Source organism: Eublepharis macularius, chromosome 5, assembly GCF_028583425.1.
Source record: "Eublepharis macularius isolate TG4126 chromosome 5, MPM_Emac_v1.0, whole genome shotgun sequence".
Taxonomy (NCBI): Eukaryota; Metazoa; Chordata; class Lepidosauria; order Squamata; family Eublepharidae; genus Eublepharis; species Eublepharis macularius.
In genome coordinates, this window is record NC_072794.1 from 4085962 (window position 1) to 4113465 (window position 27504).

Consider the following 27504-nt stretch of genomic DNA (forward strand, 5'->3'; position numbering starts at 1 on the left):
TGTTTCTTGTTTCTTGCCAGTACTGCCCAGCAGCACTAGCGCGCCGTTTACAATTCATCAAAAAGTTCCATGTTAAGGAAAGAAGGACCTTCCAGGTAGCAGAGAGTTTTGCAAAGGTGTGGTTCTGGCTGGCCAGCAAGGCTGTCTTTTCACACGGTTGCTGAAAGGACAGCCTGTTTGAGCCTGCATGGAGTTTAACTGGGGGGGGGTCACCCGTGAACTTTAACTGGTTATTTAAATTGAACTCCCAGGCATTTCTAACTGGCTGGAGAGAAAGCACATCTCTAACATTCAGTTGTGAATGAATGGCCCTGACGGGAAGTGTGTGGTTCTTCCAGGCACTGATCTGATTCATGCACTTAAAAGGGGGGAGGGAAAATAATTTCCTCCTAGCAGGTAGGGTCTACAGGATACATTCTGCCAGTGTCCTCCTCTACTGCAAAGAAGTGTCTCCTTGTGTTGGAAGAAAGTGCCATTCCTGATGGAATTGATCTACCCCCCCCCCCGCCCCACCACCTTTGACCTGAAAGTGCCAACGTGATCTCAGCCAGCACTTACCATAACAAACCCCCCTCTCTGACTTTTCTTTGTAAATTGTTGACTTCTTTGAGCACCTGCTCGGGAGAGTGGAGTTCTGGACTACTGGCAACCATTCCTGCTGGCTTTGGGTACAGGTGGTGGGGAGGAGGCATAAGAACATAAGAACCCTCCTGAATCAGACCAGGGGTCCATCTCAACCAGCATCCTCTCACAAACAGTGGCCAACCACTTACTCTGGCGGGGCAACAAGGCATAGAGGTCAAGAATATCCCGACGTAGCCTCTTGGCATTGGAATTCAGAGAAGTATTGCATCCAAATGTAGAGGTTCCCTTTAGTCACTATGGTAGTAGCCGCTGACAAACCTGTGTGTGTGTGTAAGTGCTGTCAAATTGCTTCCAGATTATGGGGCCCTAAGAATTAACTTCCATAATGTCGTATTGTTAACAGCCTTGCTGAGATCTTGAAATTGGAGGCTGTGGATTCCTTTACTGAGACACGCCACCTCATTTTCCTACTCTTTTCCTGTTGCTTTCTACCTTTCCTAGCGTTACGGTCTTTTCCAGTTAAGTCTTATTATGATGTGAGTGGCACACTTATCTTAACCCCTTTTAAAGCTGCCTGTGTCTGGAGCTCTCTCTACTTCCTCTGGCAGCGAATTCCATATTTTAATCACCATATAAAGAAGTCTCTTGTCCATCCTGAATCTACTGCCCATCGACTTCACTGGACTCTCTTGAGTTCCAGTATTTTGGAAGAGGGAGAAAAAGTTCTCTCTCTGCTCTCTAATCCATGCATCATTTTATAAATCTCTTATCATGTCACCCTGTAATTCTAATCTGGAAAGTCCCAGATTCTTTGGCTTTTTCTCTTAGGTAAGGTGCTCCTTAATCATCTTGGTTGCCCTCTTCTATACTTTCTCTAGCTCTGCTATGTCCTTTTGAAGATATGAACAGAAATGCACACAGTATTCAAAATAAGGCTGCACCAGAGATCTATAAAGGGGCATTATAATATTGGCTGTTTTTCACTTTTCAATTCTTCCCTAATAGTCCCCAGCAAGGAATTTGCCCTTTTCACTGCTGCCATATATCAAGTCAGTATTTTGTTTGTTCTTTAATACCCCCCTTTTTGTTTTTGAAAATTGTACATAATCCATTGTAAGTTACAATTATACAAAACAATAGTCTGAAAGTCAGCTGACATACATTCATTTCTAACAGACCCCACTGTTTTATGGATTACTATTAAATTTAAATATCTAATTAAAGGTTGCCAGCTTTCTTCTTCATGTCTAAAGTATACACTTTTAAAGCTATTCTTATTAGGAAGGATCTGGGTCTTCCAAAGTCAAGCGAAAATAGCTCTTGCCTCCATCAAGACAGCCAGTTTGGTGTAGTGGCTAAGAGCAACGGGACTCCTTGAAGCCAGCTGGGTGACCTTGGGTCAGTCACAGCTCTCTCAGCCCCACCCACCTCACAGGGTGATTGTCATGAGGATAACGACACACACTCTGAGTGGGTGTTAAGTTGTCCTGAAGAGTGATGTATAAATCAAATATTATCAGTAAATTTAGCACAAGTTTCCTATGAATAACTGGACGGATTTCAGTGCAATTAAGTAAAAAATGCTGGTTTAATTGGAAAAATGATCCAAATTTCATTAATAACTTCCAGAAAAGTTGCACTCTGCAGTACCCCCATTATATCCAATGGAAATGTTTTTTTCCGATCAACGAAACCAGCATTTATTACTTGTTCTGCCACTAATTTTAGATTAGTGGCAGAATCTAATTTTAGGTTAGTGGCAGAATCTAATTTTAGGTTAGTGGCAGAATCTAATTTTAGGTTAGTGGCAGAATCTAATTTTAGGTTAGTGGCAGAATCTAATTTTAGATTAAGAGGCAGAATCTAATTTTAGATTAAGTGGCAGAATCTAATTTTAGGTTACTGGCAGAATCTAATTTTAGATTAGTGGCAGAATCTAATTTTAGATTAAGTGGCAGAATCTAATTTTAGATTAAGTGGCAGAATCTAATTTTAGATTAAGTGGCAGAATCTAATTTTAGATTAGTGGCAGAATCTACTTTTAGGTTAGTGGCAGAATCTACTTTTAGGTTAGTGGCAGAATCTACTTTTAGGTTAGTGGCAGAATCTAATTTTAGGTTAGTGGCAGAATCTAATTTTAGATTAAGTGGCAGAATCTAATTTTAGATTAAGTGGCAGAATCTAATTTTAGATTAAGTGGCAGAATCTAATTTTAGATTAAGTGGCAGAATCTAATTTTAGATTAAGTGGCAGAATCTAATTTTAGATTAGTGGCAGAATCTAATTTTAGGTTAGTGGCAGAATCTAATTTTAGATTAGTGGCAGAATCTAATTTTAGGTTAGTGGCAGAATCTAATTTTAGGTTAAGTGGCAGAATCTAATTTTAGATTAAGTGGCAGAATCTAATTTTAGATTAGTGGCAGAATCTAATTTTAGGTTAGTGGCAGAATCTAATTTTAGGTTAGTGGCAGAATCTAATTTTAGATTAAGTGGCAGAATCTAATTTTAGATTAGTGGCAGAATCTAATTTTAGATTAAGTGGCAGAATCTAATTTTAGATTAAGTGGCAGAATCTAATTTTAGATTAAGTGGCAGAATCTAATTTTAGATTAAGTGGCAGAATCTAATTTTAGATTAAGTGGCAGAATCTAATTTTAGATTAAGTGGCAGAATCTAATTTTAGGTTAGTGGCAGAATCTCATTTTAGATTAAGTGGCAGAATCTAATTTTAGATTAGTGGCAGAATCTAATTTTAGATTAAGTGGCAGAATCTAATTTTAGGTTAAGTGGCAGAATCTAATTTTAGGTTAAGTGGCAGAATCTAATTTTAGGTTAAGTGGCAGAATCTAATTTTAGATTAAGTGGCAGAATCTAATTTTAGATTAAGTGGCAGAATCTAATTTTAGGTTAGTGGCAGAATCTAATTTTAGATTAAGTGGCAGAATCTAATTTTAGATTAGTGGCAGAATCTAATTTTAGATTAAGTGGCAGAATCTAATTTTAGATTAAGTGGCAGAATCTAATTTTAGATTAAGTGGCAGAATCTAAGATTAGTGGCAGAATCTAATTTTAGGTTAGTGGCAGAATCTAATTTTAGGTTAGTGGCAGAATCTAATTTTAGATTAAGAGGCAGAATCTAATTTTAGATTAAGAGGCAGAATCTAATTTTAGATTAAGTGGCAGAATCTAATTTTAGATTAGTGGCAGAATCTAATTTTAGATTAAGTGGCAGAATCTAATTTTAGGTTAGTGGCAGAATCTAATTTTAGATTACTGGCAGAATCTAATTTTAGATTACTGGCAGAATCTAATTTTAGATTAAGTGGCAGAATCTAATTTTAGATTAGTGGCAGAATCTAATTTTAGGTTAGTGGCAGAATCTAATTTTAGGTTAAGTGGCAGAATCTAATTTTAGGTTAAGTGGCAGAATCTAATTTTAGATTAAGTGGCAGAATCTAATTTTAGATTAAGTGGCAGAATCTAATTTTAGGTTAGTGGCAGAATCTAATTTTAGGTTAGTGGCAGAATCTAATTTTAGGTTAAGTGGCAGAATCTAATTTTAGATTAAGTGGCAGAATCTCATTTTAGGTTAGTGGCAGAATCTCATTTTAGATTAAGTGGCAGAATCTAATTTTAGATTAAGTGGCAGAATCTAATTTTAGATTAAGTGGCAGAATCTAATTTTAGATTAAGTGGCAGAATCTAATTTTAGATTAAGTGGCAGAATCTAATTTTAGATTAGTGGCAGAATCTAATTTTAGATTAAGTGGCAGAATCTAATTTTAGATTAAGTGGCAGAATCTAATTTTAGATTAAGTGGCAGAATCTAATTTTAGATTAAGTGGCAGAATCTAATTTTAGATTAAGTGGCAGAATCTAATTTTAGATTAAGTGGCAGAATCTAATTTTAGATTAGTGGCAGAATCTAATTTTAGATTAAGTGGCAGAATCTAATTTTAGATTAAGTGGCAGAATCTAATTTTAGGTTAAGTGGCAGAATCTAATTTTAGGTTAAGTGGCAGAATCTAATTTTAGGTTAGTGGCAGAATCTAATTTTAGATTAAGTGGCAGAATCTAATTTTAGATTAAGTGGCAGAATCTAATTTTAGATTAAGTGGCAGAATCTAATTTTAGATTAAGTGGCAGAATCTAATTTTAGGTTAGTGGCAGAATCTAATTTTAGATTAAGTGGCAGAATCTAATTTTAGATTAAGTGGCAGAATCTAATTTTAGATTAGTGGCAGAATCTAATTTTAGGTTAGTGGCAGAATCTAATTTTAGGTTAGTGGCAGAATCTAATTTTAGATTAGTGGCAGAATCTAATTTTAGATTAAGTGGCAGAATCTAATTTTAGATTAAGTGGCAGAATCTAATTTTAGATTAGTGGCAGAATCTAATTTTAGATTAAGTGGCAGAATCTAATTTTAGATTAAGTGGCAGAATCTAATTTTAGATTAGTGGCAGAATCTAATTTTAGGTTAGTGGCAGAATCTAATTTTAGGTTAGTGGCAGAATCTAATTTTAGATTAAGTGGCAGAATCTAATTTTAGATTAAGTGGCAGAATCTAATTTTAGATTAGTGGCAGAATCTAATTTTAGATTAAGTGGCAGAATCTAATTTTAGATTAAGTGGCAGAATCTAATTTTAGATTAGTGGCAGAATCTAATTTTAGATTAAGTGGCAGAATCTAATTTTAGATTAAGTGGCAGAATCTAATTTTAGATTAGTGGCAGAATCTAATTTTAGATTAAGTGGCAGAATCTAATTTTAGATTAAGTGGCAGAATCTAATTTTAGGTTAGTGGCAGAATCTAATTTTAGGTTAGTGGCAGAATCTAATTTTAGGTTAGTGGCAGAATCTAATTTTAGATTAAGTGGCAGAATCTAATTTTAGATTAAGTGGCAGAATCTAATTTTAGATTAGTGGCAGAATCTAATTTTAGATTAAGTGGCAGAATCTAATTTTAGATTAGTGGCAAAACGTGCAATATTCCATGACACCTTTTAAGGTTTTAAAAGGTCTTGTGGAATATTGCACGTTTTGCCATTGTGTTAGGCAAGTAGCCTTATTGGTCTGCAGTAGAACAGCAGAATTTGAGTCCAGTGGCACCTTGGAAACCAACGAGATTTCAGGGTATGTGCTTTCGAGATTTGGAGCTCCCTTCAGATACCTGATATCTGAAGAAAGGAGCTCTGACCCCCAAAAGCTTACACCCTGAAAATCTTGTTGGTCTCTAAGGTGCCACTGGACCAAAATCCTGCCAGTTAAGAGCTTCAATGGCCAGATTTTTAAAAACATTGCTTTGGTAGCAGCTGCCACCACGACAGTCCAAGGATCTTCACTGGTTGACTGAGGGTAAGCTGTGTATATGCATGATACTGTTTTAAACAGTATGTTCATTTTTAAAAGGTGTCCTGTTAATTGGAACTTCTGCCTGAAATGTTGAAGAGTTACTATTAGAAGTATGCATAACCTCACTCCATGACATTTTGTTGTTAGCGCTGCCTCCCATGGCAGCCATCTTGTGGTTTCACCTGCCACCCTGTGGTAAGTACCCACAAGCTCAAAAAGGTTGGAGACCCGTGGTATAGTTTTGGGGGGGGAAATCTGATTATCCAACAAATAACACTCCAAGTTAATAGACACAAATCTCACTTTCTTATTCATAGAACTACAAACCTGCATATTTGGAAATAATCAAAAATGAAATTCCAAGATTCTAATTTGTGCGAACTGTTATTGTAGGTAATAACCCTATTACTCCATAATAAATCTAAATAGCTCCTGAACTTGCCATTTTCCCAGTTCTTGAATTATTTAATGTTACTGTTTTGAGTAAATTCCCTTTCTCTAATTACAGATGCTAACGGACAGTTGACAAGGGGCAAGTACTTACTATATCTTTTTCTAAACCTTTAGCATAGTATGAATATTCATACTAGCAAACCCGTAAAACTTTTTGATCTTTTATTCATCCACAAAAAAGCATATGAAGGCATATTTATATATTCCTGTTCTATTGTTAATAGTATGTCCTCCTGATGCCTTGCCCCGTCTGATGAAGAGAGCTGTGGTTCTCAAAAGATTATGCCTCAATAAAGTTGGTTAGTCTTAAAAGGTGCTACTGGAATTTTTACTATTTTGCAATTACAGACTAACATGGCTAACTCCTCTGGGTCTTGCCCCATCTGTAATCATTTGAAGTCTTTGCTGCTTTGCAGTAGGTCAATACATTTGATAACCCACATCCACCTTTTTCTTTGCTCTTACACATTTGCTTTAATCCTAGGTTTTTTACCTTCCCATATAAATGCGTTTATTTTTGCCACTCTTTTAATAAGCATTCAGAAATGGAAATTAACACAGTACTTAAAAGAAACAATTTTAGAAAGCATTACAATTTTTATAGTATTTTTATAGCAAGTTTTAATGAAGGCCCAGACAGCATATTTATGCTTAATTTGGGCGATGAGCACTAGTTTTGATCCAATTTTTTTATTTCTAAGAATACACCTAGATACGTATTTTGAATTTATTCTCAGTTTTAAAGAGAGTTGTGCTGAGTCATCTATATGACACAAAACTTCCTAGTTACCATAATTCACTTTGAACTCTGCCAGATTACCATAATTCATACTGCTATCTGCTAAAACTTGAGAAGAAATTCGAGATTTTGTAATTGTTAGATATGCCTCCAGCATATCTGTCACGTGTTATAGGTTTCTTGCTGCAGTGTGTAGTGTACCTCTGAGAACATGCAGAGGGAAACCTGTTTTGCTGACTGGTTGCTAGCTGCTTATCTTGCAGATGTTTTGGTTACCATTTCCTGGCCGGCCTGAGAACGTGGCCTTGAAGTTCCAGCAGAGACCACACCAACCTCCTAAGAGACTGAGCGGAGATCATCCTTTCCCCCCTTCCCTTGCTCCCTGGCTCAGCGCACCAAAATCCTAAGGGACTTTCTTTCCCACTTGGGGTGGGAGGAGGCAGGGACTTTACCCTATAATGTATTTAGCATTAAACAGACATGAACTTCATAGCATCTAAGATGTATCCAAGATAAAAGATATTGGCCCAAGACTACTAAGCACCCAAATACAAAATTATGTTCTAAACAAAAGCTCTCTCTGCATAAAATAACCACCATTGGAATTTAAATTTTTTATGTATGTTCTATATTACTTTTCAAATACTAGATAGTTGATTTTTAGGAAGAGACATTTATTAACCTTTAATAGTCTGTTAATAGCATCGTATCTTGTAATTGAGGAGTAAACTAATTAGGCAATATGAGCTCACTAACTCTTGTAGAAGACAGGATGCAATTTGGTGCCAATTTTTACTCTAATCAAATCCCATTGTACCTTTTCCTCCTGTTCTTTGCTACACCCCTCCCCCACCCACCTCCTAAACTTATGAATTCTCCACTACTACTCGTATCTGTCCAGAAAGAGCTTTGGCTCACAAAAGCATGCATCTTGAAAATACATGGGTTAGTAGGTCAACAGCCTCATCTGAGTTCCTTAAGAACTCATGGGTCTGTGCTATCAAGACCTCGAGACTTAATGGTTTTTGATTTCCCCAGTAGGTTTAGAACTTCATCTCGTCATCTCAATTTGGCTTTTTCCCTTCTTGAAAATGGTGGCTGTGGCGTAGGTACACGCCCCATGGGTTCCACAGTGAACAGAGATGCAAAGAATTCATTTAGCTTCTCTGCCACCTTTCTGTTTTCCTTTAGCAATCCTTTCCCTTGGTCGTTCAAATTTATTTACGTATTCAAAATATTTATTAATCAGCTTTCTACCTTAAGGCACTCAAGGTGGCTTACAATATAAATAAAGCCACAACCATTAAAAAGACTACAATTTGAAATCACAATTAAGGACTGCCAATAAACAAGAAAACCAATCAAATGCTATCATAAATAACAGTCTCGAAGCCCAGCTTCACTGGCTGGTTTCCTGCTCTGGATAATATTTTAAAGAAACGCTTATTGCCTGTATTTATGCTTTTACAGCAGCCCAAACAGCCCAGCGGAGCTTGAGCTCATGGATTGGCCATGGCCAGCACTTGGAGGGGAGACCACCAAAGCAAGTCTGGGGTCCCTATGTGGAGGAAGGCCATGGCAAACCACCTCTGCTGCTCTCTGGTCTGGAAAGCCCAGGAGATTGGGGGTGTGTGTGTGTGTGAAGAGTCAGTCAGGACTTCTCAGCTGGTTCCCATTTTCTTGTCTTGTGACTTTTAGTAATCTGCTCAATTTTTTTTTGCGCATCCAATTTATATTTTTTTTGCCAGACCCTGACCTCCCTTCTGTTCACTTCATTGGGACAAACCTACTTTTTAAAAGCCTTTTGCTTTTTATAGCTTCCTTGACTTGGGTTAGTCTGTCTGTAGCAGTGGAAAAGATCAAGAGTCCAGGAGCACCTATAAGACTAACAAAAACCAGTGGTGGTAGATGAGCTTTCATGACCCACAGCTCACAAGATACAGGCAATAAGTGAGCTGTGGATCACGAAAGTTCATCTCCTACCACTGATTTTTGTTAGTCTTACAGGTGCTCCTGGACTTTTGATTTGGGTTAACAATACAGGCATCCTTTTAGACTTGGCTGCACTTACCTAACCTGGAAAATGCATTTTTATTTAGGCTTCGTTAGTGTGGTTTAAATACCTTTGACTCTTTTGCATTTCCCTTTCAGCTCTCGCAAATATTCCCCCCATTACTGTAAAATTCCCTTTTGGCTGTCAGAAGTAACTTTTCGTTGACCCAAGTGCTGACCTTAATAGCACTGGGGTCCCTGCTCCCAGGTGGTGCAAAGATACCGGTTTCTCTCACTAGGTCTTAAGCCCTGCTTAGAACCAAGCCCAAGATCACTGTCCATCTGGTTGGCTCTAGGACCAGTTCCAGTAGTTACTTATGATGTCTCAAAATCTTACTTGTACAGCATGACTTGAGCACCCAGTCAATGTGAGGGCAGTTGAAATCACCCAGCATCATGTTATCTGCTCTAGTCACCTCATTTCCTTCTTCATCCCGGTATCAGCCTCAAGGGTGTGAACAGGGGGGCAGTAGAGCACCCCCCCTTTTAAATAAGCCTTAGGGTCCATTATCCACCCATATTGCTTCTGTGGGGGAGCTCATCCCCTTAATGTTTTCTCACTTGATTCTGTGCTTTTTGATAGACAGCATCTCCCTCAACACACCCCTCCGTCCTGCCTATAGAGCTTATTCCTAGGGGTGACCGCATCCCCATTGATTTGGCACCACTACTCAAACCCCTAGTCTCTCCTAGAGTGCCAGACTAGGATCTGGGAGACACATGTTCAAATCCCCATCTGCCACGGAATGTTGCTGAGTGAATGCAGCGTAACCTACCTCACAGCACTGTTGTGAGAATACAACTGGAAGACACTTTTGAGTTCCTACTGGATGCAACTAAAGTAAATAAATTTACTGTGTGCTACATGTCCCCACAAGGAGAGCTTAAAGCTAATATTGCAAGAAGCAAGAGACCCTGCTCTGCCCAGTCTCTTGCCCATAATGGTCACCTGCACACCTCCATCTTGAAGGGGGAAAGCATTGTTCTCCAAGGTGTGCTTGGATCTGAAGCTTGGCTTCTGCAGAACCTTTTCTGTCGTGGAGGCAGTCCTGTCCCACCCCAGCACCAGCTGCAGAGGACAGGTCTACAGATGGACCTCTCGCCTCTTCTGCTTCATGCTCACAATGCCCAGGTAAGGTTAGAGCCCTAGAGTAGACGGTGTGCGTTGTGGCAGAGTAAGGATTTGAACTTGACCCTTGAAATGCTGCACCAAATGGGCTTTGCAACAGACTCGAGGCATTTTCTTTGTTGGGTGTTCAAAATGTTGTTTATTGGGGAAAAACAGTTCAGTCCTTTTTGGCAGCTGCCTTCCTCATGGCTGCCAAAACGTTGCTGAGTTCTTCTCGCTTTCTCTTGGCCCGGATGTGAGTCCCAACCTGTGAGCAAAAAGGAAAGTACATCAGCACCGCTGAGTAAAGGCTGATACAGTTTGGGGAGATGGAAGACTGGGCTGGGTCACGGCAGGCCAGAATCGGTTACAACCTGGGCTTCAGCTCAGGGTCTGGGACGGGTCACAGCCAGCCCTTTGAAGAGGGCAAAAACTCAGTGAGATGCCCCCTGCTCTCTCCAAGAGGGAAGGGTGTGTCTCCTTTTACACTGGGATTCTACAAATCTTGGCTCCTCCTTCCGCCACTCACCCTTTTCTTTATGAATTTCAGAGCTCGCTTATCTTTGGAGACTTTCAGCAATTCCATTGCACGTCTCTCGTAAGGTGCAAAGCCGCACACTTCCCGGATCATGTCCCGAACAAATTTGGTGTGTTTCGTCAGGCGCTAAGGAAGAGAACAATTTTTTTTTTAAATGAAGTCTTTCACTACTACAACCTTGCTATTTTGAGCTAGTGCAATGCTACAGCCCACTTTCCAAGGCCTTTTCTTGAATGAAAATGGCTGAGAGAAAAGGGGCAGGCCTTGTTGCAGCAATGCTGGAAGAACCATACCTGCCCCCTGGTAAAGGCCAAGCAGGACCCCAGGCAGAGAGAAATGTGTAGGCAGGGACTCCGAAGAGGGTGGCTGCTAAGCCCTGGCGCTCTCCCCTCACTCCCAGCAGCTGCTCTGGATACCAGCAGGATAGGCCACTGGAAAATATCCTTGTCATTGAAAACAGGAGCTTGTGGGACTGTGTCCAAGGCTTACAATGGTCTGTTTTAAATGGGAGAGGGGATTATAAACTGCTCTTGGGACTCTACGAGCAGGAAGGTGGCCTAGAAATATGCCTGACAGGTTCAAGAGAGAGCTTGTTTTAAGGAGGAATGTAAAGTGGAAGGAAGGTAGCTTTGCAGGTGGAAAGGAGAACGGAATGAATGTAGGACAGGACTACTCAGCCAGTGGCACCCTAGCCATAGTACTTCTCCAGAGTAGGAAGCCTGGAGCATGGGGGGTGGGGTGGTCCCCATGTGGTTCTGCAGGCACTGTAGCTACCAATCTGAATGGGCAGTGGGGGTGGCATCAGCAGTTTGCTACCATTTCCCTGGACTATGTGCAGGAAGAAGTCGGATCTGCACTGCCCCTATCCACAGGGTGGGAATAGAAGTGTGTGGTGGGGAGGAGGGCTTGCCCCATTACAACACTCGGCCACACTCCATCTAGTCTCTAAGCCCAAGCAGAAGGCTCCAGCCAAGTGTTCCTCTGCCTCACTGCCTGCAAAGTAGGAATCGGCAACAACCTGAACAAACCAGAACACGAAACCCACACAGCGCCCTGGCTCAGACTCACCCCACGGCGGCGGCAATGGCGTGGCTTTACCACATTCTTGGTCACCTTGTGGCCTTTGTTGAGGCCAACGGCCATCGGGTAGCGGATTGCCATGGCTGAGGAAGGAGAAAGAGTGATTAGAGGCCTTTGGGGAAACCCTCATCTTGCCAAGAGACCAGATTAATAGATGCAAAGTAAGGCATCTCTTCACCTCCCCACCCCAGGCAGAGGTGGTTGTGAGATGGGAGGAAATGCAGACTTCCAGAGGGGACCAAAGCCACGGCCTGCTTCTCCTCCTATCTCAGAACTGAGAAAGAGGAGGGCCCTTCCAAAAGTGTTCCTTTCTCTCCCTGTACAAGTTTCAGTGTTTTTATTTAGATGCAGGATTTCCTGTATGTTTCACCTTTCCAGGGAGAAGAGAGACGCAGGCATCTCAAAATGATGCTGGGGTTTCTGGCAACATAGGTGGGGGCAAGGAGCCTTCCCCCATACAAGAGGCTTCCAAGAGGTTCCTTGTGTCAGAGAAAAGCACCGAGAATGAAGCAGCACCCAATCTCATACATAGGAAAATGCACAATTCTTAGTGACCGCAAGTTTATATGCCATCATGCTCAGAAAGATCTTTTTCTCTTCCTTTTAAGTAAAACTTTGCTGGATCTGACCAGGGCACCTGCCTGGCACCTTGCTCCCCAGAGGAGCTAGCCAGCTGCCTCTAGGAAGCCAACAGCTGTTAAAGTTGGCCCCTCCCAGAATCTGGCATTCAGAGGTACACAAGACTCAGAACGCTGAGGCTCCTTTTAGCCATAGTCGCGAATTGTTCTTGACAGATCTCCCTTCTTCCTCCATTCATCTGTTCGATCCCCTTTTACTCTAGCTAGCAGCCACCTCCTCGCCCTGGAGCAGCGAGGGCCACAAATTAATTAGGAATCCCAAGAAGAAGCACTTCCTGAATCTGCTGCTCATTAACTTCACTGGTTGTAATTTATTAGAAGTGAGAAAACGGCTGCATGGTGTAGGGTCAGACTAGGATCTGGAAGACTCAGGTTTGGATCCTCTGCTATGGAAGCTTGCTGGGTGACCTTGGACCAGTCACACACCCTCAGCATAACCTACCTCGCAGGGCTGTTGTGATGCTAATATTAAGGAGAGGGGAGCAATGTAACCTGCTTTGGATTCCCTGGGGGGGGGAGTGAGGTATTAATGAAGGAAATAAATAAAATAGCATCCACTCCACACACTCCTTCTCATGTCTTCTCCTAAGCCCCAAACTCTTCAGGCTTTCCTCTCAGGTCAGGGCCTGGGGTCACTCTGAAGGGCTCTTTTCCCCTTTTCAGAGCAGCCATTCTTACCAAGAAATCTGTGTCACTCAGAAATTTGCCTGGCTGAGTTTCTGGATGAAACCAAATTATTTAAGATGGTGAAACACAAGACAGGTTGCGGAGAGCTCTAGGACGAGTTCTCCAATCTGAGTAAAAGGGCAACGATGTGGCAAAAGAAGTTTCGTATAGGTAAGGTGACCTGCCTGAGAGGAAAAGAGATCTAGGGTTGTAATGAAAACGCTCGATGAAAATGCCAACCCAGAGCACAGCAGTAGTGAAGAAGTAACAACAATCCAAGCACTGAAAATCAGGCTGCCAGCATTCTAATTTCAAAGGAGGCAGGTCAGTTGTTCAAACGCTGCGTACATCTAGCATGCCCTCTTCTGTCGCTATATTTTGTAAACAGGGCGACCAGAACCGTATCTCAGAGAGGCTACTGAAGAGCTGGGGGAAGGGTAAAACTACGCAGGAGCAGAGAGGGTGGGGGCAGAAGGGCCTTTTTCGCCCTCTCCCCAGACACTATAGAACTGGAGGGCACCCAAGAAGACTGGGGGAGAGCCAGAACTGGGGACCAAGGGAAACCCTTCTTCGCCCCGACGGCCACAGGCAGAGGCAGCTTCAAAGGAAGAGCCTGGGAGGAGAGGCCTGGCAGGGGCTCTAGCCATGCGGGCCAAGGGAGCCCCCCACCCGGAGGGCCCAACCGCTGCCTCCAGGCCCAGGCTGCTCTGATCCAGCCGGGGCTGCTCTGCCCGCTCGGGCGCCTCTCCGCGCAGCCTGGCCCGAGGACCGCTGCGGACCTCTCGGCGGCGCCGGGCCTCACCGGCAGGCAGGGCCGCCCCCGCCCCGACCTCAGGGCGCCCCTTCGCTCCGGCCCCCGCCTCCCGGCCCCCCCAGGGGCTGCCCCGGGCCCGGGCTGCTCCCGCGCAGGCGGATGGAAGCGGATCCTCCGCCGCCCCTGACCGGAGCGCTCACCTGCCAAGACCGCGCAATGGAGGCCCCGCCGGAAGAAGAGAAGCACAGAGAGCTGCGCGCGCAGCTGCTCAGCGCGATCGGCTGGGCGGTCCCTGGGGCGGAGAAAACCATCGAGGCTGCCGGGACAGAAAGGCTGCAGCCAGAACTATAGAGCCGCACCGGGGACCGGCTTTCTTGACGCGGAAGTGGCGGCGGCCATGGCGGTGCCGGCCCCTCGCGCGGAGCTGAAGCTGGTGCGGCTGCTGAGCCGCTGCGAGGCGCTGGCGGCCGACAGGCGGAGCGCGGGCGAGTGGCGGCTGGAGAAGGTGAGCGGCGCGGTGGCCCGGTTGGCCCTGGGAGGGCGGGCGGGCTCAGCGGTGCCGCAGCGCCCCTCCGCCGCCGGGACGAGCGCGGGGGGCTCACGAGCTGCGTGGGCGCGGAAGCCCCGGGGGCGCGTGGCGGGCGGGATGGCCGCGTGGCAGAGGCGGCGCTGCGCGAGGTGCGGGGCAGCGGGAGGTGCAGGGGCGGGGCGGGGCGGAGCGGAGGTGGCGGCCCTCCTGCTCCGGAGCGCGGGGGGCTCCTGGCTGCCCTGCGGTCCTTCAGGCTTGCCGGCCTCTTTTCCGGTGGAGCGCTCCAGACCTTCGGCGGCCGCACGGCAGGCAAGGCAGGGCATTCATTCATCCGCGTACGCTGCTGCTGCTGCTGCTGCTGCTGCTGCTGTTGGAGCGAAGAGCCTTGTCTCCCCCGCCCGCTGCCGCCGCGGCGTGTATGGGATCTCGCGCGGGAACCCCCTTGGGGCAGAGGCTGCGGAGCATCTCCTGGCGCAGCATCCGGGGTGGGCGCAGCTGCAGAGCGCCTCAGTGCACGGGAGCCCACCTGGGCCAGAAGAGGGACAGCCGGAGCCCTAAGGAGAGCCAGTTTGGTGTAGCCGTTAAGTGCACGGGACTCTAATCTGGAGAGCCGGGTTTGATTCCCCACTGCTCCGCTTGAAGTCAGCTGGGTGGCCTTGGGTCAGTTGCAGCTCTCTCAGCCACACTCAACTCACAAGGTGTTTTGTTGTGGGGATAATAATGACATGCTTTGTAAACCGCTCTGAGTGTGGCATTAAGTTGTCCTGATGGCCGGTATATATATCGAATATTGTTATTATAAGGACCAGCAATTCCCTTAATGGATAAAGGGCTGGGGCCTGTGTGGCTTCATTGTAAAGAGTTGAGATAGCAGCTTTAAGCTGTAAGGCCTTGTCTATGTTGGTCCTCAGGGGGACATGTTCCCCAGTGCTATATGGGGGGTGCCTGCTTGAGTATCTCTCAGATACCACCAGGCAAACCTTGGGTTGTCTCCAGTTCCCCACACCCCATTTTTTAAGGAATTGGTATCTTCCAGTGTTGTTTTTAGCATTTGCAGTTACTGAGAAGCTGGGCTTAAGTATGATGCATTGTTTTTATCAATGGTGGACATAAGCTGCTTTGGCGGTTTTAAAAGAAAATATTTGTGTCCCTTTCCGGTATGGTCTGTATTGGGGGGGGGGGATTTATAAGCCACTTTGACAAAGTCTCCAAAGTAGCTTACGGTAAAATCAAGTTTTAAATGAATGAGATATACAGTGGGTGAAAGCAGCATAGTTAGGTAGAAACAAAATGTCAGGAATGATGCTGGATCCAGAGCTAGGGCAGCATTTAAAATTACTCTAGCCTTCTTGTTATCCACAGGCAGTCACTCTGACTTTGCTGTGGTATATTCCAACAGATCAAAAGGAAGCAAATTTTTGAAATAAGGTAGAAAAGCCAGGAAAAACATGGAAGGTGCACAAAAGCACCACAATGGAGCGAAGAGGGGAACTGCTTCCTAAGTGCATCTGAGATGGGGCAAACAATCTATTTGTAAAACCTCATTGATGTGATAAGTGATTTGACAGTGGATTTCTTGAGACTTCATGTAAAAATTAAGACGATCACACTTTGAATCTATACTTTTATGCCATGCAGCACCCCAAAATGCTAGACTCATGTTTTTAGTGGTGCAGTACATGAGAATTGATATAATGTGCAAATTTAGGGTGGCTTTTGGTAGAATAATAGAATCATAGGGTTGGAAGGGACCTCCAAGGTCATCTAGTCCAACCTCCTGCACAATGCAGGAAATTCACAACTACCTCCTCCGACTGCCCCAGTGACCCCTGCTCCATGCCCAGAAGATGGCTAAACACCGTCAGGATCCCTAGCCAAACTGGCCTGGGAAAATTACTACCTGACCCCAAGGTGGCAATTGGCATTACCCTGGGCATGTAAGAAGGGCCATGAGAACTAAGCACTGATGTAACCTATTCTGCCCTCCCACTCATGATCTGCCCAGGTTCACAGAATCAGCACTGCTGTCGGGTGGCCATCTAGCCTGTGCTTAAAAACCTCCAAAGGAGAGCCCACCACCTCCCGAGGAAGCCCACCTCCTGAGGTCCCACTGAAGGACTGCTCTAACAGTCAGGAAGTTCTTCCTGTTTAGCCAAAAGCTCTTTTGATTTAATTTCAAGCCATTGGTTCTGGCCCGACCTTCTGGGACAGCAGAAAACAACTCCGTGCCATCCTCTATAAGGGATAAAGGGCTGGAGCCTGTGTGTCTTCATTGTAAAGAGTTGAGATAGCAGCTTTAAGCTGTAAGGCCTTGTCTATGTTGGTCCTCAGGGGGACATGTTCCCCAGTGCTATATGGGGAATGCCTGCTTGAGTATCTCTCAGATACCACCAGGCAAACCTTGGGTTGTCTCCAGTTCCCCACACCCCATTTTTTAAGGAATTGGTATCTTCCAGTGTTGTTTTTAGCATTTGCAGTTACTGAGAAGCTGGGCTTAAGTATGATGCATTGTTTTTATCAATGGTGGACATAAGCTGCTTTGGCGGTTTTAAAAGAAAATATTTGTGTCTCTTTCCTGTATGGTCTGTATTTTGGGGGGGGGGATTTATAAGCCACTTTGAAAAAGTCTCCAAAGTAGCTTACAGTAAAATCAAGTTTTAAATGAATGAGATATACAGTGGGTGAAAGCAGCATAGTTAGGTAGAAACAAAATGTCAGGAATGATGCTGGATCCAGAATGAAAATATCTCACTCTGGCAGAGAAGTGAAAATGACCAGGGTCAGTGCCTCTGGAGAGAGCAGTTTGTAGGTAAGGTGTCGCCACGTAAAGGAGCTCTCCTCTGTCAGCCACCTGAAATCTCTGAGGGCACCTGAGAAAGACAGGGCTTTTGGTCTACCTGGAAAGATCCTCTGAAGCAGATCTCTAGGATCGGGCCCCAAGATGGTCTTTCAAGTTCCTTAGCTTGGTTTCAGAGTATAATGCTGGAAAAGACGCTTTGAAACAGGCTCCTTCTCATCAGGGCCAAGCTGCTGGTGAGCCTTCCCAGCTGGCTCTCATGTGGCCAACTACCTCCCAAGGTGCAGGTGACTTGGCTCAGTGTTATTTGTGTCGAAAGGATGGTTTCTTTAGGCTTGGTAGATTCAGAAAAGGAGGCTGTGCCTGCTGGGAGCTGCCAAATGTAATGCAGTTAGTTAACCTCCAGAGGTCCCATCAGTCCTCACACCATTGGGCTGACACAGGCCCTAGGCCTTTCCAGTTGCTGCTTTGGTGGCGGGGGGGGGGGGGGACTCGCAGTTGGAGAGAGCCTGGGGAAAGTAAGCCCTCCTCACTGGCAAAAATATGACGTATCCTGGAGCAGACAGAGAGCTAGGGCAGCTTTGAGGCTGCAGGCACTTGAGTTGGAATGTGGCCTGCCTAGGGCTATATCCCTGCTCAGCTCCAGTGACCCCAAAGATGGCTTGTGATGGCTACGATATTTCCATCTAACTTTCCTTACAGGGTAATAGTGAAGCTGTAGTCACTGTTGTTGCTCTGCTTGACTCCAGGAAAGGGGCAGCTGTATGCAAAGACATATAGGGCTTTGGAATGTCAGCTTCTCTTCCTGGGCTTGGACATCTAGAGCCTGAAGTACCTGGGTTGGTTTGGCCACCAGTGGGCCCTGGGTCCTTCCAGGGCCTCTCTGTTTGACTTCTCACAGCTTATCATGGCAGAGTAAGTCTGCTGTTTTGTGTTTTAGCAAATTACTCCAGGGGACCTGGGAAGAATGGTTGGAGAATTTGTCCTTTGTGTCTACCAGGGCTTTTTGTCAGCTGGAACGCGGTGGAACGGAGTTCCGGAACCTCTTGAAAATGGTCACATGGCTGGTGGCCCCGCCCCCTGATCTCCAGACAGAGGGGAGTTGAGATTGCCCGCATGGCGGGCAATCTCAACTGCCCTCTGTCTGGAGATCAGGGGGCGGGGCCACCAGCCATGTGACCATTTTCTCCGTGGGCAACCCACTGAGTTCCACCACCTCTTTTCCCAGAAAAAAAGCCCTGGTGTCTACCCTTTGCCTCTGGAAATCTGCTCTTAAAAAGAAAGACCCATCAGTGGCTAAATCAGTGCAGGAACAGCTGGTTCAAAGAACAGAGATCTTGGTGCTGAGAGAGGCCACAGCCGTGCTGCATCTGAGATGTATAGTTCTGTGCATGCTTTCTTGGAAGGAAGCAGTGTTAAGCACAGTCAGGCTTACTTTTGAGTAAGCATACTGCAAGCATCAGAGTGCCTGAAGAAGCTGATGCCCTTGTGGAATTTGCTGCCAGAGTGTGGGTGGGAATAGCTGCTAGCTGAACTGGCTTTTTAAGAACAAGGCCAGACCGATTCAGAGGCCTGCTGAAGGGCGGGAGTGCCTGCACAGCCCCTGATGCTGGGGAGAAGGAACAGGAGAGGGCACTTGCCCTTACGAGTTGCTCATCTGCTTCCCGTAGGCTTTTGGCAGGCAGCTTCTGAAGAGGGAATGGTTCGCAAGAGTGAGCTGCTTATTCTGATGCAGCAGGGCACACTTGATGTTGAGGGCTGGGCTCTTGAATACTCGTCTTTGAGATGCTTTCTTCAGTTCAGCCAGCATAGCCCTGCAGAGGCCACAGTACGCACTCCTACCTTTTTGTGAGCCTCGGGGCAATACCAGCTTCCCATGTGAGGGAGGCACAGAGAGAGGGGTGCGAAGCAGACAGGCCTAGAATGAGTGGCTGTGCTCTGCTGCAGCAGTGTTGCAGTGGAAGGGAGTTCCCAGCTTTGGAACTTGGATCCTTCCCCATGGACTGGACCATGTCCCTGAGCCGTATTGAGCAGAGTCAGCACAGATTTTACATCCCTTCATGCCATTCCAAGCCCCACCTTATTGGCTCCCGTTCTGGCATTTGGCCCACCACCCTCCTTTCTCTTTCCTTGGAGACGTGTAGATTCCTGTTCTGAGTGGGAGTGGCAGCCTTTTCCCAAGAGGGATGCGGTCGTCAGCAGTGCTTGCTGTCCATTTGGGTGGATCAAATTCCAGGAGGGGGTGGACCGGCCAGTTTTCTCTGACCTGAGGAGGGTTTTTTCAGCTTTCTGAGATGGTGGCTGCAGTCCTGATCCTGCACCCCTTGGGAAGAAGACCGGTGGAAGGCTCTGCTTCAAAGAGGAGCGGCCTCAAGTTTGCACTGCTTACGGGCAATGCAAGAGCACTCAAGATTTTGGAGGGGGTTCTTTCATACCTCGATGGAAAGCTCCCTGGTCTTGTTTATCCTTGCCACCACCCTGGAACAGTAGGGTGCAGTGGACCAGAAGGGCCTCTGTCACAGGCAACCAACTGTCTCTCTTGTGTCTCTCCTCAGTATGTTGCTGCTTTGGAAGAGATGCTCCTGGAGCTGAAGAAGCACTCTAGGTGAGTAGACAGGGGTAGGACTGATGCTGGCTGGGCAACATGTCACATTTGGTTTGGTGTTGCTTGTGAGGGAAGGAGAAGGCACTGAAAATCTTCTGGGGAGTTATGTCTAATGTAGACCTCACAAGCCTCACTCAAGACTTTACTCTGCAGCATTCATAAGTTCTCACAGTGATACAAGTAACAGCCCTAAAAGTTATTTTAAACTGGCTTGTGCTAAAATGGCTTGCAGTTTGAAACAGATCACCTGCCTCTGGGAGTGCCGAAAGTGAGAGAGACTCGCTGGTGCACAGGCTGGGAAAGGACGCAAGCTCTGATGAGCCCTTGACGTCATCTACTGTTGTCTTGACTTGCTTCTTTAAGAGAACTTCACAGCAGAGCCCCCCAAATGACTCCCTTTTTTGCCAGAAAAGATTGTTGCCACAGGCATGGCTGCTTCTGCTGTGGGCAGTAGGCCAATCAGGCCTCTACCAAGAGCTGCTGCTCTATTGACTTGTGCCCCCCCTCTCCTCTTGGCTGGGGTGGCTTTGCCGACTTCATGGGGGTTGGAGGGACAGCAGAGAGCATCCTGCCAGTCTTTCTGATGTGATGACTTGTTCTGGAATGGTCTCTTTCAGCAAGCCAGCCCCAGAAGTGCTGAAGGAATATTCTCGCAAGGTGGATTTCTTGAAAGGACTTCTAGAAGCAGAAAAGCTGGTAAGGGCCAGGGAGCGTCCAGGCCTCGATAAGAATCTCGCTGTCCCTGTAGCTGCCCACAGGGAGTTCCTCTTGAGCTCTCCCTGCTGTGTCTCGGGTGGGTCTCAGGCTCTGTCCTTTTTCTTCCCAGTCGTCCTCGTCTGAAAAGGCACTTGCCAATCAATTCCTGGCCCCTGGGCGAACCCCCACCACGGCCAAGGAACGGATCCCAGCCACCCAGACGGTGCATTTGCAGACCAAAGCCCGCTACGCTGGCGAAATGAGGAGCGAGCTGCTTGGTACAGTATGTCCGCTTGCCACCTTCACCCCCATTTCCAGAAGGGCTCTTCTAAGGGGCCACTTGGCCAAGGTGAAAGTCACTCCCCCCCCCCACTCCTTGAGGGTGGCTCGAGTCGAGCCCCAGTGATACAGCTTGCCTTGCCCAACTTTGGGGGTGTCTGGCTGGGGGGGGGGGCGCTGTTCGTGAAGGGGGCGGGACCTTAGTTGGATGATTGAGTGGCTGGGCCTCCGGGGCTGACGTGGCAGGTTTTGTGTGGCTTCTGTGCCTGGCAGTTGCAGGGAGGTTGGCACAAGCATGCTGGCTCGCCACCTCTAAGGGTTCTGTGAACACTCTCTTCCTTTCTATTTTCTGCCTCCCCAGGACCTCTCATGCAAAATGGGTGAGTGTGCCCTGACTGTTCCTCGTTCTGGAGCATACACAAACAAGCCCTCTCTAGCTCCTTGCTTGCAGCCTGCCAGCAAACCCACTACCCTGTCAGAGGGGGGGGGGTTCTTGTTCACTTTCCAACAGCTAGAGCTGGGATAGGGTATAGCTGTGTGGTGGTAGCCACCCCCCCCCTTCAGTGCTTCTTCTGCATGTGCACAGCACTTTGTGGGCATGCTACACATACACTGGCTCACCACTGCCTTTCTCGCATTCTGACCCTGGGTCCCTGGTCAGAGCTTCTGTCCCGCCAACTCTCCTGTTGTATCCCGCAGCCTGCCCAGGTGGGTAGGCAGCTGCTGACAGCAATGTTTTCTTTAACTTCCCAGATTTGGAAGAAACCAGCTTGAGGAAGCGCATGTGAGTATTGGGGATATTATAGGATGGCCTGAACTGTGATATATGTTCCCAGTAAAGTGGGTCAGTAGAGTGAAAAGGAAATGGGGTTTGGGCAGATCCATGGTCCACTAACAACTGTTAGCCATGAAGGCTGAATGAAACCTCCATATTGAGAGGCCTTCCAGTATCATGTGCTGGGGGGTGGGGTTGGCTTGCATGCCTTGCTTATGGGCGTTGCACAGGCACCTGGTTGTCATCTGTTGGAAATGGGATGCTGGGCTTGGGAGACTATCCTGGCCTGATCTAGTGGGGCTTCCTTATGTTCACCCACCACATCCTGAGCTCCTGAAATGAGGGCTTGGGAGAGAAGTGTAACAGTTTGCTATACGTGATTAGATTTATAAGTACACCTGTATGGTTATACAACAAGTTAGAAAAAGCTGCAGCAAAATTCATCCAGAGTTCAGAAGAGTTCACTAGCATACCTGTGTATTGCTGAGTATAATGTGCTCCAATCCAAATATCTGTGACAGAAGGAGGGTCTTCTGTTGTTGGGACTGGGCTGTCAACAAGGAGGGGAGGCTCCTATGCTGCTTCTGTCCCTTGCCTCCTCCAAACTGCTGCACATGTGAGAGCACCAGAAGGGCATGTGATGTGGCAAGATGGTCAGTGCCCCACTTGAATATAGGTAGGCTCAGCTCTCTTGCAGCTGTGCCAGATCTGTGGAACACATGCTATGACTGCACTAGTAGCCAAAGAAGGGATATCAAAAAACAAGGAGAAGGGCTCCCCCAAACTGAACTGCAAAGGAAGGAAGGCCACTGCCCACCAAGTATTTTTTTTACTTTTACTTTTTATTTTTTACTTTTTTTTGCAGATTGACACTTCTGAATTGTAAAAAAATACTTGTTACCCTCCGGTGGGCAGTGGCCTTCCTTCCTTTGCAAAGAAGGGACATCAGCCTGGTGGGAGCAGGAGGGATGTGATTTGTTGGCTGCTGAGAAGGTTTCCCTAGCAGTGGAGGACCTATTCTAGCCACCCAAGGCCTGCGAATTCTCAGAAAGACACAAGGGTGAAGTGGGTAATGTGCATGAGGGTAGCCATGATGGCAGATGTAGGAGCTGCTTCCCAGGGCTCTTTGGCTCTAGAGTGCACCCCCTGTGGCTGGAAGTATCCCTCGGTGGACACCTCAAATAACACCCATTCAGCACTGGGTGGTTTAAGCTACAAGCCTGTTGCTTATTGTGATGAAAGGACAGCTTGCGTTTCCTTGGTGTTCTGCAGGGGCCCCCTGCCAGATGAGAAGCAGTCAGCTGCGGACCTGGATGCCATACTGCAGCACCACCACAGCATCCAGGAGAAGCTGGCCGAAGAGATGCTGCACCTGGCACGCAACCTCAAAAACAACACCCTGGTGGCTCAGAATGTGATTAAACAAGATAACCAGGTAGTTCTCTGGCACTAGCACTACCCTGAGTGAGCACTGTCCTGGCAAGGCACTCAGCCCCAGCACAAGGAAATGGAAGGTGTGGCGTTTCTCTTTAACCTGCCTTGGATCTTTATTACAGCTCCTCCGGATGTTACCTTAAACTTTTACCTCAGGAAGGCCTCCTTCCTTTCTTCTTCACTCACACAGAGCTTTAGTTGATCTCTAGCTTTCTCAGGTTTTTTACCTTCCCTTTGGAGTTTGAATCCCACCACTAACACCACCCGTGGCACTTTGCTCCTTTGTGTGTGATCTGTATATTGTTGTCTCCCTGACTCCTACAGAGTTTCCAGAAGGTTTTTGCTGCCACTAAAAGCTTTTGTCTTAGATCTCCTCAATTTAACTGGTATTATAGGAAGGCTTGTTATAGATGGTAATTCGACAGAATGGTCAGCATGTAAAGGTGGTTGTGAGGTAAAAAAGGGATCTGTCTTGCTTAAACAAAAGTGGAATGTATTTATAAGTACATAAGCTTGATGGGAACACAGTACTGATAAGTGTATTAGTTTCAGGCTAGCTCTTAAGCTTGATAGTTTCAAAAATTGTTATGTATTCATGAACCCTGTCACAAAAACCAATTTCCCACACAGATCTTTACTTACAGAACAATCACTCCACACAGACAGAGATTCACTCAGGCCTTTCCACACAGTTTGCCTCGCTTAAACAGAATAAATGCTTCCTCTGAGATATACACAAGGCAGATGGCCTGACTTGGCCAGAATCTCCTGGTTAAGTAGGACTTGGGTTCAAAGGTGTTACTGGACCCGATGCTTGCTCTTGTACTACAGGTCAACACTTGCTGGTTAACTCTCTCTTAGAAACACACAGACTCTTTCAGGCTCCACACCGATGGCCTGCCTTGGCTAGAATGAACACTTTCCCTTGGATCCACTCAGACTAAGAACTGCAGTTCCCTCTCTCAGGAGCGAAGCAACCGTCCGAACACAGCAAGCGTCACTCACCCACCCAGCCCTCGCTCCTTTCCTCAGAGGCCTGCATTTAAACCCACAGTAACAAATATATTAAAAACCCCACAGTAACCAGCAAAAATATTATACTCAAACTTAATTACTTGCAAAACATTTACAGTCCCCAAATATTCAACTTCTTTTCCTAATTAAACTGTGTTCAAATGCCTCAAAATCACAACATATAGGCAGTCTTTATCTTTCCTCAGGGTGCACAATAGAGCTGGGGGTGGGCTTTTAATTGTAAAAAGTACCATGCCCCCATACATTGCTATTTAACAATAAAAACGTTCAAGAGATTCATTCACAGAGTTTCCAGAATCTCTCATTTAGTCTGGCCTCAAAGCTATTGAGCAGTGACAGAATATATTCTGTATCTCTGGGACTGGCCTCTCTTTCCTTACTTATTTTTGAATGCAAGAATGTGTGGTCCCAGTCTCTCACGCACAGAGTTGCCTAATAACAAGATTGACAGTTCAGAGTTCCAAAAATTAAGGACTTACCTGACCTTAGGCTGAGTGAGCCATAGAAATTCCATTCCACTTCCTACTACTGTTCAGGGAGCCCCATGGCACAGAGTGGTAAGCTGCAGTACTGCAGCCCAAGCTCTGCTAACGACCTGAGTTCGATCCCAGTGGAAGGCAGGTTCAGGTAGCCGGCTCAAGGTTGACTCAGCCTTCCATCCTTCCAAGGTCAGTAAAATGAGTACCCAGTTTCCTGGGGGTAAAGTGTAGACGACTGGGGAAGGCAATGGCAAACCACCCCATAACAAAAATTTGGCCAAGAAAACGTTGTGATGCGACGTCCCCCCATGGGTCAGTAATGACTCGGTGCTTGCACAGGGGACTGACTACCTTTAGCTTTTCCCTTCCTACTACTGTTGTCTTTGCTCCTTTGAAATAAGGATCACTGCCACCAAAGGCTTTCATGTTAGATCTGTTCTGTTTATCTGATATTATAGGAAGGCTTGTTATAGATAGTACTATGACAGAATGATCAATGCATGGTGGTGACTGTGAGATCTAAAAGGGATCCTTTATTCCCGATAAAATAAGCATTTTGCTTAACCAGAAGTAGAATATATTTATAAGTACATAAGCTTGATCATTGAAACCAATAAGCATATTGGTTTCAGAATAAATTCGTAAGCTTGGTGGTTTCAAAATACTTATTTATCCTTAAATGGTTATTCACAGACCCAGGCTAATTTTCCATACACTTCTTCACTCACAGAATAATTCTCTCCTCTCGCCCACCCAGACACACATTCTCAATCTCGGACTGCCTGACTGAACTAGACTTTCCCCCCCCCCCCGTTGCCCCCTGTGTTTATTCACAATGCAGAACATTCAGACTTCCACACAGATTGACTGAATAAGACAGACTCTCTCAGCACTAGACTGACTTAGGCTCAGGCTTCCACATGGTTTGCCTGACCCAGACAGAACAAACCGTTTCCCCCTGCGCTCTGACTAAAAACTGCAGTTCACCCCCCCGACACTCCAGTACAGCTGTCATTTTATCACAGCATGTGTCTCTCACCCATCCATCCCCCTTCCTTCTTACTTCAAAGGCGTACATTTAAAACCACAGTAATTAATATTCAAAATCACCACATCAATACACAGAACTAACACACTCAAACTTATTTACATGGCAAAACATTACAGAAGGGAACACCACAGTGCTTCTAAGGTCCTGTGCTGACAGAACTTCCTACCGGCCCGGATCCCCGTGGCATTTCGCTCTCTGGTAGAATTGTGCAGCTGCTGTGTCTTGCAGTTGGCCCCCTCCATAGACCTCAATGCCTCACCCTCTTTTTCCTAGACATTGTCTCATTCGCTCAAGCTGGCCGATCAGAACTTTGAGAAGTTGAAGGACGAATCAGACCGCCTGGAGCAGCACGCCAAGAAATCAGTCAACTGGCTTTTGTGGCTAATGCTGATTGTTGTTTGCTTTATTTTCATCAGCATGATCTTGTTTATCAGGATCTTCCCAAAACTAAGGTGACTTCTTGTTCTCCAGCACGGGCAGCCTGGTATGTTTTGCTCTTTTCCTTTGCAAAGTCCAAGCCTTGGATGTTCAGAGGAAGGCGGCCTTGTTCCATCCAGGCTGCAGAACTTAACTCATTTAACTTGGGAAGGACAAAGAAGAACTTTGGTAGCTGGTTGTGTGCGCTAGTTTTGGGTCCAGCCTGCTTGCCGATGGGATGGGGTGCTGTGCTAGTGAGTGTCCTGGCCACCTCAGATGGGGAGGCAGGGTGACAGCTCTGCCAGTGGAACACTGCTTTGTAGAACAACAATTTTCCTCATGTGGAAAAATAGCTCAGTCAGTCTAGGCTAGGGCTCTTCTTCCTAGCATTCTTGTTTTCTATACAAAAGAAATGCTTCTGTGTAGAAGAGCCTGCAGCCCCATTAGCTCTGCCTGCAACCTGAAGTGGTACAGCCCATGCCTGGGGTGGGCATGTCATCTGCTACTTGAATGAGGCCTGTCAGAGGGAGTTTGGGGGTGGGCAGGGAGACCTAATGGAGGTGTCATTTTGTCTCTTTTGAAAAACAAACCAAAACGGTGGAAGGGGGAAAGTGAGGTAAAATAGCATTTAAAAACCTGTAAAATCTAAACAAAATAAATACTCTGCAGTGTACGTAAAGAAATATCCCTGAGGAATCATAACACACACTTTATTTCCCATTTGTGATGAATAGCAGAATAAACTATATGCAGAGATGGGCTTCTTTTGCCTTGTTTGACGGTTGGTGCAAATTTTTTGTTGTTGACAACAGGACGGGGCCTGTGAGGCTTCATTTTCAGCAACTCTGTCGGTGGGTTTTTTGCTTTGCCATCTCTGAAACCTCCAACAGAAGTCTTTTTTTTTAGTCCAGGGGAGGGCAGCCCCCTGCTTCATCTCTCCCCTTTTTGTTTGAGAGCATAGCTACAGTTGCACAGGCAGAGAGATTAGGGCTGCCACCCCCTGGGTCTGAAAGCTGGATCTTGCCAGTGCCAGCCCTGGAAACGGGGAGAACCAGCACCCGACACAATCCCCTTAACAACTCAGAATGGCCATCAGGCCCCTGAAGTTGCTCCTTTCTGGATCAGGTGCTGCATTGGCAGAGTTTCGTGGCTGCTGATTCTGCGTGTGCCCCTTGAATGCCCCTCTGGTCACAGTTAACCTGGCAGCTTGGACTGGAGCTGCTCTCATCTAGACCTAGCTAGTGCTGGTCAAATCGCCGACAGCGTGACACAGGATTAATCTGAAAGTCAATGAAAGCTTTTTGGAAATCTTGAGGACTGAGCGAAGCGGTTTAACAAAAAAAAGAGAGCTACTTTTCATTGGCTGAAAGAAAAGTTGTTAAGTATTCCTCTCACCACCTGAGTATTTAGAGGGAAGGGTCAGAGGCACAGGAAGGGTTGG

General features: G+C 46.0%; 2 protein-coding genes across 3 annotated transcripts; one reads left to right on the forward strand and one right to left on the reverse strand.

The window, feature by feature from the left end:
- Positions 1-10421: 10421 nt before the first annotated feature.
- Positions 10422-14265, reverse strand: RPL36 (ribosomal protein L36). 2 transcript variants are annotated; one of them, XM_054981448.1, is made up of 4 exons: positions 14167-14265; positions 11897-11991; positions 10820-10954; positions 10422-10558 (listed from the first exon to the last, which is right to left on the reverse strand). In XM_054981448.1, the coding sequence occupies exons 2-4, from the start codon at positions 11987-11989 to the stop codon at positions 10469-10471; spliced, it is 318 nt and encodes a 105-aa protein (XP_054837423.1). In that variant the 5' UTR covers positions 11990-11991; positions 14167-14265; the 3' UTR covers positions 10422-10468. The 2 variants fall into 2 exon arrangements, with proteins under 2 accessions (XP_054837423.1, XP_054837424.1); XM_054981449.1 differs by lacking the exon at positions 14167-14265 and adding an exon at positions 13225-13330.
- Positions 14266-14275: 10 nt separating this feature from the next.
- On the forward strand, positions 14276-26570 carry USE1 (unconventional SNARE in the ER 1). The gene is made up of 7 exons (XM_054981447.1): positions 14276-14471; positions 19848-19897; positions 20515-20593; positions 20724-20871; positions 21626-21656; positions 22920-23082; positions 25920-26570. Exons 1-7 carry the CDS (start codon positions 14364-14366, stop codon positions 26100-26102), a joined length of 762 nt encoding a protein of 253 aa, XP_054837422.1. The 5' UTR covers positions 14276-14363; the 3' UTR covers positions 26103-26570.
- Positions 26571-27504: the final 934 nt, after the last annotated feature.

Coding starts and splice junctions, on each gene's coding strand:
- RPL36 (XM_054981448.1), bottom strand. CDS start 11,989: ATGGCAATCCGCTACCCGATGGCCGTTGGCCTCAACAAAGGCCACAAG. Junction 10,955..11,896: donor GCCATTGCCGCCGCCGTGGG/GTGAGTCTGAGC, acceptor TCTCTTCCTTAG/CGCCTGACGAAACACACCAA. Junction 10,559..10,819: donor TGAAATTCATAAAGAAAAGG/GTGAGTGGCGGA, acceptor TTTTGCTCACAG/GTTGGGACTCACATCCGGGC.
- USE1 (XM_054981447.1), top strand. CDS start 14,364: ATGGCGGTGCCGGCCCCTCGCGCGGAGCTGAAGCTGGTGCGGCTGCTG. Junction 20,594..20,723: donor TTCTAGAAGCAGAAAAGCTG/GTAAGGGCCAGG, acceptor TTTTCTTCCCAG/TCGTCCTCGTCTGAAAAGGC. Junction 21,657..22,919: donor ACCAGCTTGAGGAAGCGCAT/GTGAGTATTGGG, acceptor GGTGTTCTGCAG/GGGCCCCCTGCCAGATGAGA.